This window comes from Corythoichthys intestinalis, chromosome 1 (assembly GCF_030265065.1).
Source record: "Corythoichthys intestinalis isolate RoL2023-P3 chromosome 1, ASM3026506v1, whole genome shotgun sequence".
Classification (NCBI taxonomy): Eukaryota; Metazoa; Chordata; class Actinopteri; order Syngnathiformes; family Syngnathidae; genus Corythoichthys; species Corythoichthys intestinalis.
In genome coordinates this window covers 30848704-30866316 of record NC_080395.1, presented here as the reverse complement: position 1 = coordinate 30866316, position 17613 = coordinate 30848704, and the positions used below count along the sequence as shown (strand labels likewise).

Below are 17613 nucleotides of genomic sequence, written 5' to 3'. Positions count from 1 at the left end.
CCATTTTCATGCCTGCTATAAGATATATAATGTTATGTTATCATCAAAATGTATTCTGTCCTCCAGCAACAAGGAGCTCAGATGATCTTCAATGCTGCAAAGGATTTGGGACAATTGTCCAAATTGAAGGTAATCCACTTTGATCATTTCGTTGCCTATGCGGGTTTGCTTCATAAAACATTCTGGCGACAAGAAGTATATGACAAAGGAATTATTATTATGGTCAGGTAGAATATGTCTACCGCTGTAAGCTATCCACTTTAAATGCACTGGTCTGTTCATATATTCATAATAGACAGGAAGGAAGTGGCCATTCGACATAGGGGCAGACATTTGATCAATTAATGTGAATTTATATAACGTTAAGTCACACACACGCACACATTCAATTCATGTGGTCTTATGACTATATTAGGTCAATATTCTCCTCCATGTCCTGAAGGATTTTACCGATAGATGCAGCAGTTCAACATCGAGTCCATGTGTAATATGCTTCACGCTTGTTTTCACACTGTGCCCAGAAAGATTACGCAACGTTGAGGAATGGTAGCTCCCGACATCTGTTAAAACCAAAACATGTGTTTGCCACTGCTGCAGCGTCTCAATGTCGTCCATCCAGGCTACACGTCTAATTGGTGATGTGACATTAAGACGAATCATGCCTCAAGCTTCATTAACTTGCGCTTTTACAAATCTCTGCGGCTAGCCGATACCTGAAGTATTTAACTGCACCAGACGTGCACCCAATGTATGCATTTAACTTTGCATTGCTTGGCTGACAACCGTCCTCGTTGTATGGGAGACTCTGTTACGCTTAAGGCATCGACATCTGGAGTGGAGAACACAGATGGGCGTGTGTCTGTATCCTTCCTGGAGCGTTAAAGTCGTTTATCATCCTCTTGTTAATGCTGGTCATGAGTCATAATCATCTCATTTAAGGGATTTTCGGAACGTGCACATGTCCACTTTACAGTATAGGAGCAAATGGTTGGCAGAAGCGTTGACTACAGATGGAGAACGGAGATGCAGTTATTGGTACAGAGTAGTTACAACTTTCATATTGGGCAGACCTCATTAGCATACAAACCATAAGATAAACATGGATACTACGTAATATTGAAACACACAGACTCTACTTGAATGCATGCTAATTTTCATCCCCGTAACATGTAATAATTTTTATTCAAAGCAGGAAACTGTTATGATGCTACTATTAATCTGTGCGTCTTCTATTTTGGTTCGTAGCTGGCTTGAAATAGGCTGAACGCTAAGAAAATAGGTGTTAAACTCAAGGCCTGGGGGCTTTGTTGCTTTCTGTTGTCTGTGAAAGTAAATGTTTTTTTTGTTTGGTTTGTTAAAATAACATTTTGATTAGGGTTGCATCTAACGATTATTTTCATAATCGATTAATTGAACGATTATTCGATTAATCGGATAAATAAATTTTTTTGAAATTACCGTCACAATTTTACTTGAACTTAAATTTAGTTTTAGGCATGTTGTAAGTAACAATGAAGACAAAATGGATGACTATTTACTTCAAAAATATTTTATTACAGATTCCTAGCTTCACTGTAGTCTACAACTGTACTGTATAGTTATGTATAGTTAACTTTTTAATAAAGGTTCTGAGTATAAAACAGTCCACAAATCAGATAAAAGTGCTGTTTATTGAAATAAATATGTGCTGCTGACTGACATTTGCCACATGTAGGCAAAGTGCTGATATAAATTGTGTCAATGTTTCAAGAAAATGAGTCAAACAACAAAATCAAATAAGGAGGAGGCAGACTGTAATGAAGGTTTTCTTTATCCAACAGTTGTTCATAAATACAATCCAAATTCAATTTCAAAGCCTTGTCACTTGTATGAAAATTTGTAGTTTGAATGGGAGTTTGTGTCCAAAGGAGTCTACGTTGTTATATGAATGTGTTTATCTGCGTGGGTTCCTCAATAAAAAGAAATGAGAGAACTTTACTATTTAACAATAACTCAAGTAACAATATGCTTCACCAAAACACAATACAAATGGGCACTTAAAACACTGATTAGCATAATTGCTATTAGCTTAGCGCTCCATGCTAAGTAGTAACATCTGATCAACAAAAAATACAAACAATACAATTGGCTTCATTTACCTATCTGTGATGGATGCACACTGGATCCAACATCACACACGATTATTGATTCAGCAACTCAACCTGAGTGTAGCAGTGAACTCTCTCTCTCTTGCTCTAAACTCTGGAGCGCGTGCAGGCTCACAAACAAGGACCCAAACAGGACTGCTCATAGCTGGCAGCAAAAATCGATAATCAAATTCTTTGGCAACAAATTTATTAATTGATTAGTTGTTGCAGCCTTAATTTTGATATTTAAAAAAAAATCAGTCCTCCCCAATAAAAGAACATAAAATACATTTTAAATTTAAATTATTTTTTAAATGTATATTTTTAATGATCTGATCATTGGCTGCCATTGAGATTTCTAGACATCCAATCTATTTTGAGTCAGATTGGATTGTATCTTTATCACCGTTAAAAGGCAGTGAAGCATGATCACTCAATGCCAGCCCATTCCAGTTCAGTTCCATCACTGGCAATGGTGGTGAATGAGTTACAGTAAAAAATGAAAATCAATCAATTAAAATAAAACAAACATATTATATATATATATATATATATATATATATATATATATATATATTAGGGCTGTCAAAATTAACACGTTAACGCGCAGTGATTAATTTTTTTAATTAATCACGTTAAAATATTTGACGCAATTAACGCACATGTCTCTCTCAGACAGTATTCTGCCTTTTGGTAAGTTTTACAGCAAGGCGTTTTGTGCTGTCTAACAGCGAACTCTTGTGGTCGCTTTGCGACATGGTTTATTCTTTTTCTTGCCAGTTCAATATGGCTGCACGACGTCTCTGTAGTGCTTATATGATCCTTGGAAAAGATTTGTCCGTAAGTATGGTTGTTGTAAAGAATGTATATATTATGTTAATAAGCGAAATGTTATATTTTTTTTATATGAGACGCTTTTTGTTTATGTTTAGTCAACCTGTATAGCGTGCTAAGCTAACGTTGTTGCTAATGCAATGCTTGTTTACTTTTTTTTTTGTAGTTTTACGTAAACGGTCTAAAGAGGACAATGGTTTGAGGCCATTATATTAATAAATCAGATGAAAAAGGAAGAAGTCTGATTATTAAGGCGTCGTTCACTAGCTGTCTAGCTTTGGAAAAAGTAGACGCTTCGGAGTGAGGACAGCATAGACAGATTTAAATGACAGTACAGTGAAATGCTCACTACAGTCCTTATGTACCGTATGTTGAATGTATATATCCATCTTGTGTGTTATCTTTCCATTCCAACAATTTATTTTACAGAAGATAGATATAATTTACAGAAAAATATGGCATATTTTATAGATGGTTTGAATTGCGATTAATTGCGATTAATTAATTTTTAAGCTGTAATTAACTCGATTAAAAATTTTAATTGTTTGACAGCCCTAATATATATATATATATATATATATATAATATATTCCCCTTAAGTGTTTTTTTATTTGTTATTAAATATAAATAATAGGGCTGTCAAACGATTAAAATTTTTAATTGAGGTAATCACAGCTTAAAAATGAATTAATCGTAATTAATTGCAATTCAAGCCATCTATAAAATATGCCATTTTTTTGTAAATCATTGTTGGAATGGGAAGATAAGACGGATATATACATACTGTACATAAGTACTGTATTTGTTTATTATAACAATATATCAACAAGATGGCATTAACATTATTAACATTCTGTTAAAGCGATCCATGGATAGAAAGACTTATGGTTCTTAAAAGATAAATGTTAGTACAATCATAGAAATTTTTTATTTAAACCCCTCTTAATGTTTTCGTTTTAATAAAATTTGTAAAATTTTCATTAAAAAAATAAACTAGTAGCTCGCCATTGTTGATGTCAACAATTGCACAATGCTCATGGTGCTGAAACCCATAAAATCAGTCGCACCCAAGCACCAGCAGAGGGTGACAAAACACCAAAAAACACAAGTAACAAGTGGACATGACACTGTGCTGTCATTTTAATCCGTTTGAGCATGGCATGTGCGTTAAATGCGTCAAATATTTTAACGTGATTAATTAAAAAAATTAATTACCACTCGTTAACGCGATAATTTTGACAGCCCTAATAAATAGATAAAAAGTCAAATATTTCAATGAGCGTTTGCTATTTAAGAGACTCAGAAAAAGAGGATTCCGACCATTTTTAGGTCAACAATACTAAAGCATTGACATTTGACCAATGTTCATTTTTACTAATATTAACCTAAGGGACTGCTCCCTCTGAAGGGGCTGCTGTTGTGGTTATCATCAAAGTTGCAAATATTTTAAACTCTTGTGTCTTTATATAAGAAAAATTGGCATTGTGTTTTTTGGTTTACCTTGCCAGTGCTCTCTGATAAAATCAAATGGGTGCGGTGAAATTTGGCACCTGACTCGCGTTTTAGCAGCGATGTTGATGAAAGTGCTTTCAGTCTGACGCTGGCTCATGGAAATCAATTTAAAGCTGACGCTGACGATTGATTAAATGCGTATGCATAAGAAATCGGAGTGGGTTTCGTGTTTCATCCGCAGGATCTAATTTTAGGGATGGAATGTACTGTATATTTTTTCCGCACTGCATCATAAATATTGGCATTGGTGCGTTAATGGTTTGGTTAATGCTAATTAATTTGAACATCGAGACATTCCAGTGGGTTCTGTTATATTTTTTGGGGCTATGCTGCTTGTAATTAGAAATAGATTTTCTAATTCAGACATTATATGGCAACGTTCCCGTTCCCGTCGACTCAAAATCTGCATTTCATGCCCGCAGTGTGTGATTACTGAATTGCATAGCTCCTAACTTTCGTTTTTCTTGATGTTTATGTCCACCACAGGAACATGTCATCCGTGAAGAAGCAAGGAGTCTGACTCCACGTCAGTGTGCGGCCATGGACCTTGTGCTTCCCACTATCAAGGTGTGTATTATGTCAGAGAGGCAGCTGTCCAAAGAGACCGAATGGGTGGGTAACTTAAAACTCAGAAGTTTTTTTTTGCTCCTGGGCTCCCCCTGTGGCAGCTAAATACAGTTCATATTGAAAGGCACGGTTTATGCAATATCTACAAATGGTTTATGATCCATTTGCTTTATGCGATGCAGCAACCTCCTTTTGCTCATTAGTCATCAAGTTTTAGGCCAATTTTACAGCATATTTAATGTTGGCTTCATGACTAAAAGCACAAGTATCTATTTTCCATCAAATATTGATCAGTTTATTTTGATGGTCCAATGGTTTATTTGAACAGTTGGTAGTCTGCATTTTTGTTTTATTGGTTAATTGGTTCTTAGTTGAGAATAGAAACACTGTTGCATGATTAGTTCAACTTTGATATAAGTAACAAACGAATGAGTGCTGATTTTCCTTTACATTGAATCTAAACAACACTGTGCAAAGATATTGTAAATAATTGTTTTAAAAAAATGTGTTTGCAAATCTTTTCCCATTACCTTATACATTTTTGAGATGGTTTTAATATTGTCGTGGTGCTATACTGTAGTTGGGTTCACAGAAATGAGGCATGGACACGCTGCTTCCAACAACCAAGTAGTTAACATGTTTCCTTTTCTCACCTCCATTATGTTTGAATGCCAAAATGAAGGGCTTGGCAAATTACTGTTGTGGTCGTTTTAATTTAATTCTCCCATAGAACAAAGGCTTGATGGCTTCATTAAAGCGGTATTGTTCTTGTGCGGGTACTTCTGGCTGCTGCATTGTGTTTTTATGATGAAAATGTTTATTTAGGTATTCTACAACAAACCCAGCAGCATCGATATGTCGGCTTGACCTCACAGTGACAATAGAATAGGATAGAATAGATCTTCATTTTAGTTTCAAAATTGCTTCTCATTTATCCGTCTTCTTGTTACGACTTTGACTGTACATAAATGCTAAACTAAACTAGATTATTTATGTTCAGATTAGGGCTGGGCGATATGGCCTAAAGTACGTATCACGGTAAATTGAGCAGCTTTACCTCGATAACGATAAATGACGATAAATTCGCCGAAGCGGACTGTTATATAATTTGAAAATCTGAACCAATGCGTAAAATACAAATTAACTGTTTCTCGTTGATTTATTTACCAGATTTCAATTTAACATATTTAAACAATTGTATATTAAGTACAGTGGGGCAAATAAGTATTTAGTCAACCACTAATTGTGCAAGTTCTCCCCTTGAAAAAATTAGAGAGGCCTGTAATTGTCAACATGGGTAAACCTCAACCATGAGAAATAGAATGTGGGGGGGGGGGGGGGGGGGGGGGGGGGGGGGGACAGAAAATCACAATTTTTGATTTTTAAAAAATTATTTTGCAAATCATGGTGGAAAATAAGTATTTGGTCTATACTAGGCCATAACACATTCTCCCAGTCCTCTTCTGGATCATCCAAATGCTCTCTAGCGAACCGCAGACGGGCCTGGACGTGTACTTTCTTCAGCAGGGGGACACATCTGGCAGTGCAGGATTTGAGTCCCTGGTGGCGTACTGTGTTACTGATAGTAGTCTTTGTTACTGTGGTCCCAGCTCTCTGTAGGACATTCACTAGGTCCCCCGTGTGGTTCTGGGATTTTTGCTCTCTGTTCTTGTTATCAATTTGACGCCACAGGGTGAGGAGGGAGTTGAAAGTCCGTGTTGCCGAACGACAGCTCCAAAACATCACAGCTCAAGAGGAGATCTGCATGGAGGAATGGGCCAAAAATACCAGCAACAGTGTGTGAAAAGCTTGTGAAGAGTTACAGAAAACGTTTGGCCTCCGTTATTGCTAACAAAGGGTACATAACAATGCATTGAAACTTTTGGCATAGACCAAATACTTATTTTCCACCATGATTTGCAAATAAATTCTTTAAAAATTAAACAATGTGATTTTCTGGGGTTTTTTTTCACATTCTGTCTCTCATGGTTGAGGTTTACCCATGTTGACAATTGCAGGCCTCTCTAATATTTTCAAGTGGGAGAACTTGCACAATTAGTGGTTGACTAAATACTTATTTGCCCCACTTTGTATAAAAATTTTTGTAAACCACAAGAATTCAAGTATGAACATTTATAACAGCTTGTATGACTTGAACAATGTACAACATTATCAAAATCAATACGACGACTTTGCAAACATGTCATTGTAACACAAATGACTTTTTTTCTCCAGAGCATTTTTTTTAAACATGCACCCCCCACACAAACACACACACACTCATACCCCCCCCCCACACACACCCATTAAAGGTATATTGCTCTTTTGCCAATGAAACATTTAAGATTTTATCATGGCAGTAATGACGCAGAATGAAGAAAGCACATACAGAAAAATAGCTATGGCCATTAAACGGTCATATTCTAGGCTTCACTGTTGCATTATAGTTTATGCTGAATGCTTTACCCTCATAAAACATTTCAAAGAAATCACACACACATACACACAGATACAAAATAAAGCAACATACTAATTGCTAGATGCAGTCCGTGCCCAATTCACTCATTAAGTTCAACTGTTTTGACAAGGTTAGAGCTGCTATCTGACTCCACGTTCATTTTATAGCATTAGTCGCTATGGCCTGTGGCCTGGCTTCCAGTAGAAAGCATCCTCTCCTGAGATCGTGAGAACAAAGGAGGAAAGCGGGTGAAAGCCCGTTTGGAGGTCGCCAAGAGTCTACTGAATGTCGAGTGAAAGTCTGGCCAAGCTCCCTTGAGCCCGACTCCATCACGTTTGCTTGTAGCGATAGACGCTAGCGCTAGCCTAACGGGCTTCTATTTGTTATTAGTTCCTGATAACCACGTGACTTCATACGTAAGCACACTGACTGCTTTCTTAAAGGGGAATGAACATAGCCGAATAACACAGAGTTAAAGCGGGATGAAAAGACTATATTTTATTGTTTTATCAAATTACAGAATTTACCGACATGGACAAAATTACGTCGGTCACCGTGAAATATTTTGGTAACGGTAAATTTTCGGTATATCGCCCAACTCTAGTTCAGATCTTTCTCAAAGAGGGTTTGGAGACTTTTTACATCGTACATTTATATTTGTACATATATATTATTTCCTTTATGGCACATAAATTCCCAGCCAGCTAAAGTATGCAATGTGCTATAATCCTCTTTTATTTGACTCTTGGGAGCAGTATTGTCTTGGTCAACGATGACGACGATGAAAATACTTCATCAACCAACACTTTCTCATGCCAGAGAGAATATTTAATGTTGCTTTAGCCTTTAAAAGGTCTGAGCTGAGTAATCATCACACACTAAATGTAACTCATAGCCAGGGGTGCACATAAGTGGTCCGCATGCGCGCATGAGTACTGGACGTAGACAAACGCGCTGGCCCTCAACGGCTTCCATACGCTTTTGCGTACCGATGGCTGACCACTGTATTTGCGGCGGACACGAGAAAATAACTTCTCAAAATGTCGAAGAGGCAGGCCACACTGAGTAATTACTTCCGTGTTCCCCCACCCTCGTCAAAAGACAGACAGACGACAGAGACGTCACCGGAGCTACTGAAAAAAAGGACTTTTGCTGAAAAGTGGCTACAGGAGGTACCATGGCTAGAAGCAAATGATGCTCGCACGGAAATGCGGTACAAAATGTGCCGTGAGAATCCCAATGTCGCCTTTAAGAGCAGCGCATTTTATGTAGGGTCAAAGAATTTCAGCCATCCAAACTTTGAAAAGCACGAAAAAAAAACAGAGCATGTGGCAATTAAGCAAACTATTGATGTCAGACATGACCCCACTCGCCCTATGGACAAGTCGCGGAATAAAGGTAATGAACAGCGACATGCACTGACAAACGTGTTTTTGCTAGCAATTTACAAAGCTAAACATGCACGTTCAATGAGGTCTTATGAGGAGGACATCCCACTTTTAAAAAAGCTTGGAGTTAATGTGGGAGCCGCATAACGCCCTTTATTTTGAATTGGTGATTTTATGTTTATTTCTTTACATTTCACTTCAAAGTAATGCCAATTTTGTTGTGCCAGTTGATGTTAATCAAGCATTAATTGTTAATATAATCAATTAAAGTTAATTGGCTCTAAGTAAAGCTTGTCATAAATTTATCGCATCAGGCGGGTCAGCTCTCAAGCTCAATGAGGACCAAGTCACATCTCCAGGTCCTCCTCTGAGAACCTGGGCGAAAAAATTATGTGCACCCCTGCTCATAGCGTTAGCATAGCATTCGCGTTAGCAAATGCTAACGATGAAAGTCCTTGAAAATAGTTGAAAACCTTAATTTTTTAAAGTTTTTTTTTCACAGGTATTATTGTCCAAAAGACTAAGACAAAAATTAAAAGGGCTGCCAAAAACAACAGTGCTTGGGAGGAAGGTCTGACAATTTAGCAGTTAGCTAAAAATTTGGGAAGTTATGGGGGGGTGCGCCACAGCAAAGAAACCGATTAATTGTGCCGTCTCTGAGGTGACTACTTGCCGTTTTGGATCAATCTCGTTTCTGGGATTATTGTCATCAGCATTACAACGGTAATAGTCAATTAACAAAATTCAGCATTGCTTTTTGGAGTTGTGAGAAAATCAATTCTCTGCACCTCCTCTTTGTAACAATCTCATACTGTTAACAAAAACAGAAAAATGATCAAGTGCCCTGAGATAAAATGGAGCAGGGTGGGATTAAACTCTTAAAATGAGATGTATTTTGCATGCGAACAATTGTATTGAACTTTAAATCCCTGTGTACTTAGAGACATGATAACAGACAAATGAGTTACACATTGTGAGGGTCCATAAAAGACAGGGATGCTAGCTCTGCAGACATATTTCCAATAATGCACATTTGGTGCTGTCTGAACTATGACCTGTAAAGAATGATAGCGAGGCAGTGGCTCCATCGCAAAAACCAAGTTAGATGTGCTGAATATGTATTTTACGAGCATTACTGCTAATTTAGTGTATGTAGAAACACAGGAGTTTATGAAAAAATAACTACAGATAGAGGTAGGACCCTCTGTATAGTGTTAGTGTAATAATTTCTGGCTCCTAAAATGGCTTTTTTATCTGGCCATAACTTGGACATTACTTCTGCATTTACATGCTTTACATGCTAATTAGTTGCAAATGTGACTGAATGGGTTTGCTGTCTCGTCTGTCTAAGGCTACGTCTACACTAGGACAGATCATTTTCTCCGAGGTATTTTGCCGATTATTTTTATACCTGTCCACACTACGTTTAAGATGCGTTTAAGGCAACCCCAGCTTGTGCAAAGTACACCTGCATTTGTGCAAACTACCCACGCATAGAAAGGAGCAGCCTCATGTGTTGCGTCATCATCCACGCGCTTTACCTCTGAACTGGAAACTCGTTACTCTCCAGCGGGAAATTACTACGCCTTCTACACCAGGGCCATTATCCGTCCTAGTGTAGACGTAGCCTAAAACTGCAACAGTTCCACATACTGTATCCCTGAGCCATTTGCAACATTAAGGAAACGTTTTTATTTGTTTGTTTTCAGCAATATTTCCATGCCGGAGGAAATGGGCTGAAGAAAACCTTCCTGGAAAAAAGCCCTGATATGAAGTCCCTAAAATATGCTCTTAGCCTTTACACTCAACCTACAGATGCCTTGATCAAGAAATTTATATGCACCCAAACCTCTCAAGGTAAGATGCCCAAAACAGCTATGTAGTCCAATTTTCTTTTGAGTTATTGTTCGTGACCAAGGGCGTTGGTTTGGTCTCAATACTGGTAGGGACTATATAACGGCATAACCCACTTTTTGCTTGAGACGGGACATTAAAAAGACCGAGCAGATTGGGTGAAGGCGGTCAAATAAATCTGTTAAGAAAAATACCTAGCTGAAAATAAGCTTATTTCAAGAAATCTAAGTGAGTAAAATTTACTTGAAGCCCTAGCAGATAATTTCACTTATTTCTAGTAGATTTACACTGAAAATGAGGGAATTTAAGTTTTTTTTTCTCAGTTTTAAGAAGGTGGGGTTTTGCAGTGCCTATGTATTGGTTTAGGTGGTACACCGTTCGATTCAAACCTTTGTTTTCAAAAACTACTAAACAAACATTTTGAAAACTTCCAGAATAAGTGTCTGGATTTTATAAGCAAATTTAAATTGCAATATTTAAACGCATAGGTGGGTAGAGTAGCCAAAAATTTTACTCAAGTAAGAGTAGCGTTACTTCAAAATGATATTACTCAAGTAAGAGTAAAAGTAGTCATCCAAAAAATGTACTCAAGTAGAAGTAAAAATGTATACAGTGAAAAAAACACTCAAGTAAGAGTAACATTTTGAGTAACTTTTTTTTTTTTTTTTTTAAACAATGGTATATGAACTTTTGTTATAATGACATTGCATAACCACATTAAGCCAAAGAAATATATATATATATATATATATTTTTTTTTTTAAATCATCGAATTCCAATGAGAGTAAAAAAAAAACTTAAATGAGGCATTATTCGTCCAAAGAGCATGAGTGCCCTCTGGTGGAAAAAATAGTTCCTAGTTTGAATAGTGAAGCGTTCCTTCATAATTACTATTTAGAAATTAAAAGGAGCATATATCCAGTTTTCCTTGGTTAATTAAAAACTGGGAGAGAGGTAGAAATCCGCACTTTCGAGTCATGTTGAGAGCAGCGCTCAATATCAAATACTTCATTTTTATATGGTGGTAAAGACACCACTTTATTAAGCAGGCTGGCGTGAAGCTAGAATGGCAAGCTTGCGTCTGATTGGTATAATGGAGTCATGTGATTATTCTTGCGACGTCTCATTGGTGAAATCGGTAGAGCTGCTTGCTACTACTACAGCTGCTCTGCATCTCTGGCAAAAAATAATCTATTTAATAATCTCTTTTCTTATTTAGCACCTTTGAAAAACTTTGAGAGTCCAACTGAATGTAAAAGAGTGCTTATACACCACCACAAAAGCTTCGGGAGAAAATAGTATCAGGGTGAAAAATTTGAAAGAACACCGGCTGTGAACACGTGTGTGAATGTAGGGGGGCAGTGGCGCCACCAGGGGGTGGCCAGGAGTGGCCACGCCCCCCCCCCCCTATAAATTTGTTGGCCACCCCGCTTGCCAGTATATAGTTAGATTGTTGTAGCATCAGTTATGCATTTCATCCCAAATGCACCTGCTTTTCCCCAGTAATTATTTTGTTTTGTTAAATGTACACCTTATGCCTAATATATTCATAACACAATAAAACAGAATTGTTGTGGAACTCAAAATGTTGACTGGACAGTTATGGACAATGCACATTAAATCATTAGTAACATCAAATATTACACAATACACCAAAGTATATCAGTAGCCGTGTCCTTAAGTCTTTCTGATAGTTTTCCCCTGACCTTTTTACCTCAATAATATAATGAAAACCTGAAATTATGGCTTTTAGTTTTGGTGTGCCACCCCAAGATTTTAAGTGGTACCATCTGGCCACCCCAATGAAAAATTTCTGGAGGCGCCACTGTAGGGTGGGGTAAAGTCATCAGCCAATCAAACTTGCGTTTGAGGGGAGGGAATGGACTAGCACATTCAGCAAGTAAAGAGGGGTCAATGTAAGTCTGAACATATTGAAAGTACTGTAATTCACTTAATAATGATAGGGTTAATTCTATCCTTACAACACGGGAAGACAATTTCGATTACCTATATCAGGGGTGTCCAAACTTTTTGCAAAGGGGGCCAAATTTGGTGTGGCAAAAATGTAGGGGGGCCGACCTTGGCTGACGTCCTTCACGTAGAACAATATATTTAAGCAAATTTTTAAGCAAGCCGTTCTGTGTGCAACATTTGCTTTATTATAGGACTGCAGCTATCGAATATTTTAGTAGTCGATTAATCAATGGACTAGTTAGTTCGAATAATTGAGTAATCGGATAAGGAACATGAAAAATTAAAACACCTGAGCTGAGCCTCAAACGATATAATTTTTTTTTTTAAATGAGGATCTGTGTACAAAAAAAGAACAATTGGCTAACTTGGAGAGAAAAAGTCTGCTAGCTTAAATGCTATAAAATGCGAAAGTTTTTTTTTTTTTTACAATGCTCTTAACAAGTGGTTCAGACACATATTCCCACAAAAAAACCCGGATAAATATACCTACAAACTAAATTAAGAATGCATTAAAAATCATAAAAAACAAAAGTTTAGCTTATGTTGGTCTTAACAGGGAGCAGTTGGATTCAGCCATGTGAAAAGAGGCAGACCAGAGGGCACTGTATCCACCCCCATCAGTAAAATTAAATGCAAACACTTTTAAAATCAACCATTACAATGCCACTTTAATTAAACGAATACTCGAAGCAACAAAATTTTGTTCGAATATTTTTTTCTTATTGAATACTCGAGTTAATCGATTAATCGTTGCAGCACTACTTTTTTTTTTTTTTTTTTTTTAAATTAATAATTTCAACAATTTTGCAAATAGCCTTTGTGGCGTTCTCTTTCAACTCTAGGGCTCTTGCGAAATACTGCTGCTGTGAAATTAAACTAGCTTCAAGTTACGCGCTACGTATCTACCCTGTAATCTTGTCGTACATGTCAGCGTGTCTTGTTATTGAACTCTTTAAAAACAGCGACTGTCTCTTTGCAAATGAGGCAGACACAGTCGTTGCATATTTTAGTGACGAAATAGTCCAGTTTCCACCTATCCTTGAAGCGCCAGCCGTTGCAGTCAACTTTTTTTGTTGTTGTTGATTGTCGACATTTTAGAAAATTGAGAGTAAAGGGTCACATGTGGTAATGTTGCTTAGAGTGCTGCTCCCTTTTAGTGGGTAAATGAGGAGCAGCATTGAGTGTGTAAGCTACTTCATATGCTTGGAGCAGTACTGCTGATCAATTTATTAAGTCTTTGTGCGGGCCAGACGTTATTGATTTTATGACAGAGGCTGGGGGCCGGATGAAATCCGACCACGGGCCGCATTTGGCCCCCGGGCCGGACTTTGGACATGTCTGACCTATATAATTGAAGTCATGATATAATGCAGATAAGGTATGGTAAAAGTTGGTGGGGACAATTTAATCATCCTGAAAAGTTGGTAGTGTTATGTCCCGACCGTCCCTATGCAAACCTACGCCCTTGTTTGTGACACACTCAATTTAGTGTTGTTGTTGTCTATATGATTATCATCATCAGTGTTTATGTGACAAAACCGTGTCTGTAGCAGAAACATGGATGAAAAACAGATCTGATACAAGGTTGCAGGGCTCTGTAATTATCTGTATATTAGTGTTCTGAAATCTTAAAAGCAATACATAATTTGGTCAAATTTGGCATTCTTTACAACAAAGTTAGCTAAGATATTTTTTTAACCTGATGTTGTTTTTTCAAAATTATTTTTCAGAAGACTAATACAATTACGAATGCTAAATCTGTTCAATATTGAAACACCGCAAATCTTTGTGTGTGGTTAATTTGTTAATTAGTTAGGCTGAGCCACAGAATCTTTGACTGTTACGTGAAGCAGAATTACAGCCAATCAGGAAACAACCTGAAATTTTCACTGTTGGAGGACACATAAAGAGTACCAACATTTAGTTTGAGGGTCTGTAAAATGTCTCACAAGCCATTCACTATAGCAAGAATGACAAAGGAAAGAACAGATGAGCTAATATTTAACCTAGCTCCTTTTTCCATCTCCTCCTTTCTTTACTTTCTTGTCCAAATTTAACTATTGTTCCATTTTTGTATCCATAGCGGCTCCCTCTGGATTACCTAAGCATTCATTCCAGTGCAATTGACATTAAACATGTTACCTTTGCTAAAAGAACAAACCCAAGATGTCTTTAGGTGAATAATTGTATGCAGTGGTTAAAGTGGGATTTGACAGGGGTAGAGCGGGAAGGGGTCCTGAAGTTCAGTGTTGCGGCACAGTCGGGGAAATTACATACATGATGGCAAGAAATTGTATCAGCTTTATTCTCAGAAGAGAAATACAAGCCGCAATAAGGAAAAGCACACATAGCAATCTTAAATGGATAAAGAGCTCAAAGAAACAGCATCCCAACAGTGTAACACAGTTTAGACTAAAATGAAAACCAGACCTATATCGTAGAGATGGTTTCAGTGCCGAAAACTTTCGGCTGAAAATGGCTAAAATTACATTTTAGGTTAAAAGACCGAACGTTTACGACCAAATAGTGTGAAGAACTGTAATCCTCTTGTGATGACCTAATCAAAACATGACGAGAAGCAAAAAAGCCAACATGGTATTCTGAGGAATCAAAGAAATATATAAATTATTAAATGAAGGAAAATAAATTTGCTTCATCACTGCTATACACGTGTTCTGAAGTTGCTTTCCATTGATTTCCTGCATCACATCGAGTACGGTGCATTTGAGCCGTGCATGAGTATTAATCAAGTTTCTGAGTTTAATCAAGCGAACAGTATGTAAATAAAGTAGTATTTAGTATGCATAGATGTGCATTTGCTGTGGTTTAATACATTATGTTTATAGCTCTTTTTGTCACATTTTTTTCCCATGACTTTCACAACCCCTCTTCCAGTTGCCGCTTCAGCCGGCTGGGAGCGGCAATCCATCCGGTCACAGCAACAGCCTCTACTTTTAAGATAACTGGGATAACCATTAGCATTTTGCCCATACAGAAGTCATATAATCTAAAGCAGTTAGCCAATTTAAAATTTTAATTTTTCTTATTGGATTAATGAATTACTGAACTTCTTCAAGTAAATTTACAGTCATTCACTTCCATTGCTTTAAACGCCATTTTAGAATCCTGCACGGACACATTTGAAACATAGACAAATCAAGCGAACAAAGGTGGCTTGACTGACTCGGTAGATGATGCATGTTAAAGAAGGTGGGGCTAGCAGAAAGTGATGCTGCGCTCTGATTTGTTGAGCAGGTCAGTGCTAATATTTGAGAGAGCCATGCATACTGTGCAAGCGAAAATATGTAGTCCGCGGCGCCACCGTTATATACATTCTATGTGCGTGACTGCCAGTTTGAATTTAACTATTTGACTAAGGAGGTGGGGCTTAGCTCCAGAGTGGTGGAGCTCGACACGGAGGTGGCAGAGTTTGGCACATTAACCCCTGATGGTATGTGGGGAAACTAACAAATATATATATATTTTTTTTTTTTTCCCATTGAACAGGATTTTTATTTTACAAAAAATATGAGCAAATTAGAACATAAGTATAATATTTAGTTAAAATATTAAAAAATAACTGAAATATTCTAAATAAAATTAAAATAAATGCAGTCCATTATGTGAGCCTAAACCCACAGCTCAACATTATTACCATCAGAACAAAAATAATTATTTTCCAGAGAAAGCATGTGTGTATGACTCGTATCATGTTTACATTATACACACACTCACTTTCTATACGCAGACAGTTGCCAGAGAGAAAAAAAAATTGTTTTACCTGTGCTCGACACACTAAACACGCTGGAGTTACTAACCTTTAATTTTATATAAATGCGAAATCATATTGGAGTCCGCAGACATGTTTTACATGTCGGCTGGCCCTCCTCCTCTAAGCCGCGGCCGTCTGTAACTTTTCTGTAACCAAAGTATGCCCATACCAGTGATTTCGTTTTCTTCGATGGTGGAAAAAGTTCAGGAGTTTTACATCCTCCAGCCACAGCACAGCTGACTCACTAATACTGAGCAAAAACCGGTGGAGGGAGGGTTGAGCCTTACAGCTTGCAAGGGAGGGATTTCTCCATGCATTTTTTGGGACATAAAAAAAGGTAATACTTAAGATATGGTATGACGGAAAATTTTTGCGGTTTTGAAACCTTGACATTTTCATACCACTGTATACCTTGAAACCGGTAATTGGCGCATGTTTAGACACCACCACCCACTAATTCCAATAAAATGATAAACAAAATAAGGACGGACAAAACAAAGGGGAAATGGATGTGGACACCAAAATATGGACTGAATATGCTTAGATTCTGAACTGAAAATGTTTCAACTCTAAATCTTAAGAGTCAGAATAAGGTCTGACGATCTGATCACACACAAAAACACAGAGACCACTGGTGGTGTAAATCTCTACTTTCAAAAGGCCACACAAAACTCAAAGAGTCAGTTAAGGGCTGACAATGTGAGCCCTAACAATACCAAAACTCAAAGACCACTGATTGACTGAATATCTGGACTTCCAAGAGGGCTCTGCCTCCTTTAAAAAGCCAGTCCAGCAATCAGCAGCAGATGAGTGGCAGCTTCACAGCTGTAAGCTTCTGAACTGAAAATGTTTCAACTCTAAATCTTAAGAGTCAGAATAAGGTCTGACGATCTGATCACACACAAAAACACAGAGACCACTGGTGGTGTAAATCTCTACTTTCAAAAGGCCACACAAAACTCAAAGAGTCAGTTAAGGGCTGACAATGTGAGCCCTAACAATACCAAAACTCAAAGACCACTGATTGACTGAATATCTGGACTTCCAAGAGGGCTCTGCCTCCTTTAAAAAGCCAGTCCAGCAATCAGCAGCAGATGAGTGGCAGCTTCACAGCTGTAAGCTTCTGAA

General features: G+C 37.5%; 1 protein-coding gene across 3 annotated transcripts in view; it reads left to right on the top strand.

Annotated features, from left to right (window-relative positions):
* Positions 1-17613, top strand: part of LOC130919528 (protein unc-13 homolog C) — a 291333-nt gene that overhangs the window by 242648 nt on the left and 31072 nt on the right. For all 3 annotated transcript variants that reach the window (XM_057842330.1, XM_057842337.1, XM_057842322.1), the window contains 3 exons: positions 67-129; positions 4959-5039; positions 10595-10742. In XM_057842330.1, coding sequence (XP_057698313.1) covers positions 67-129; positions 4959-5039; positions 10595-10742 — 292 coding nt within the window. The remainder of the gene's footprint in view (positions 1-66; positions 130-4958; positions 5040-10594; positions 10743-17613) is intronic.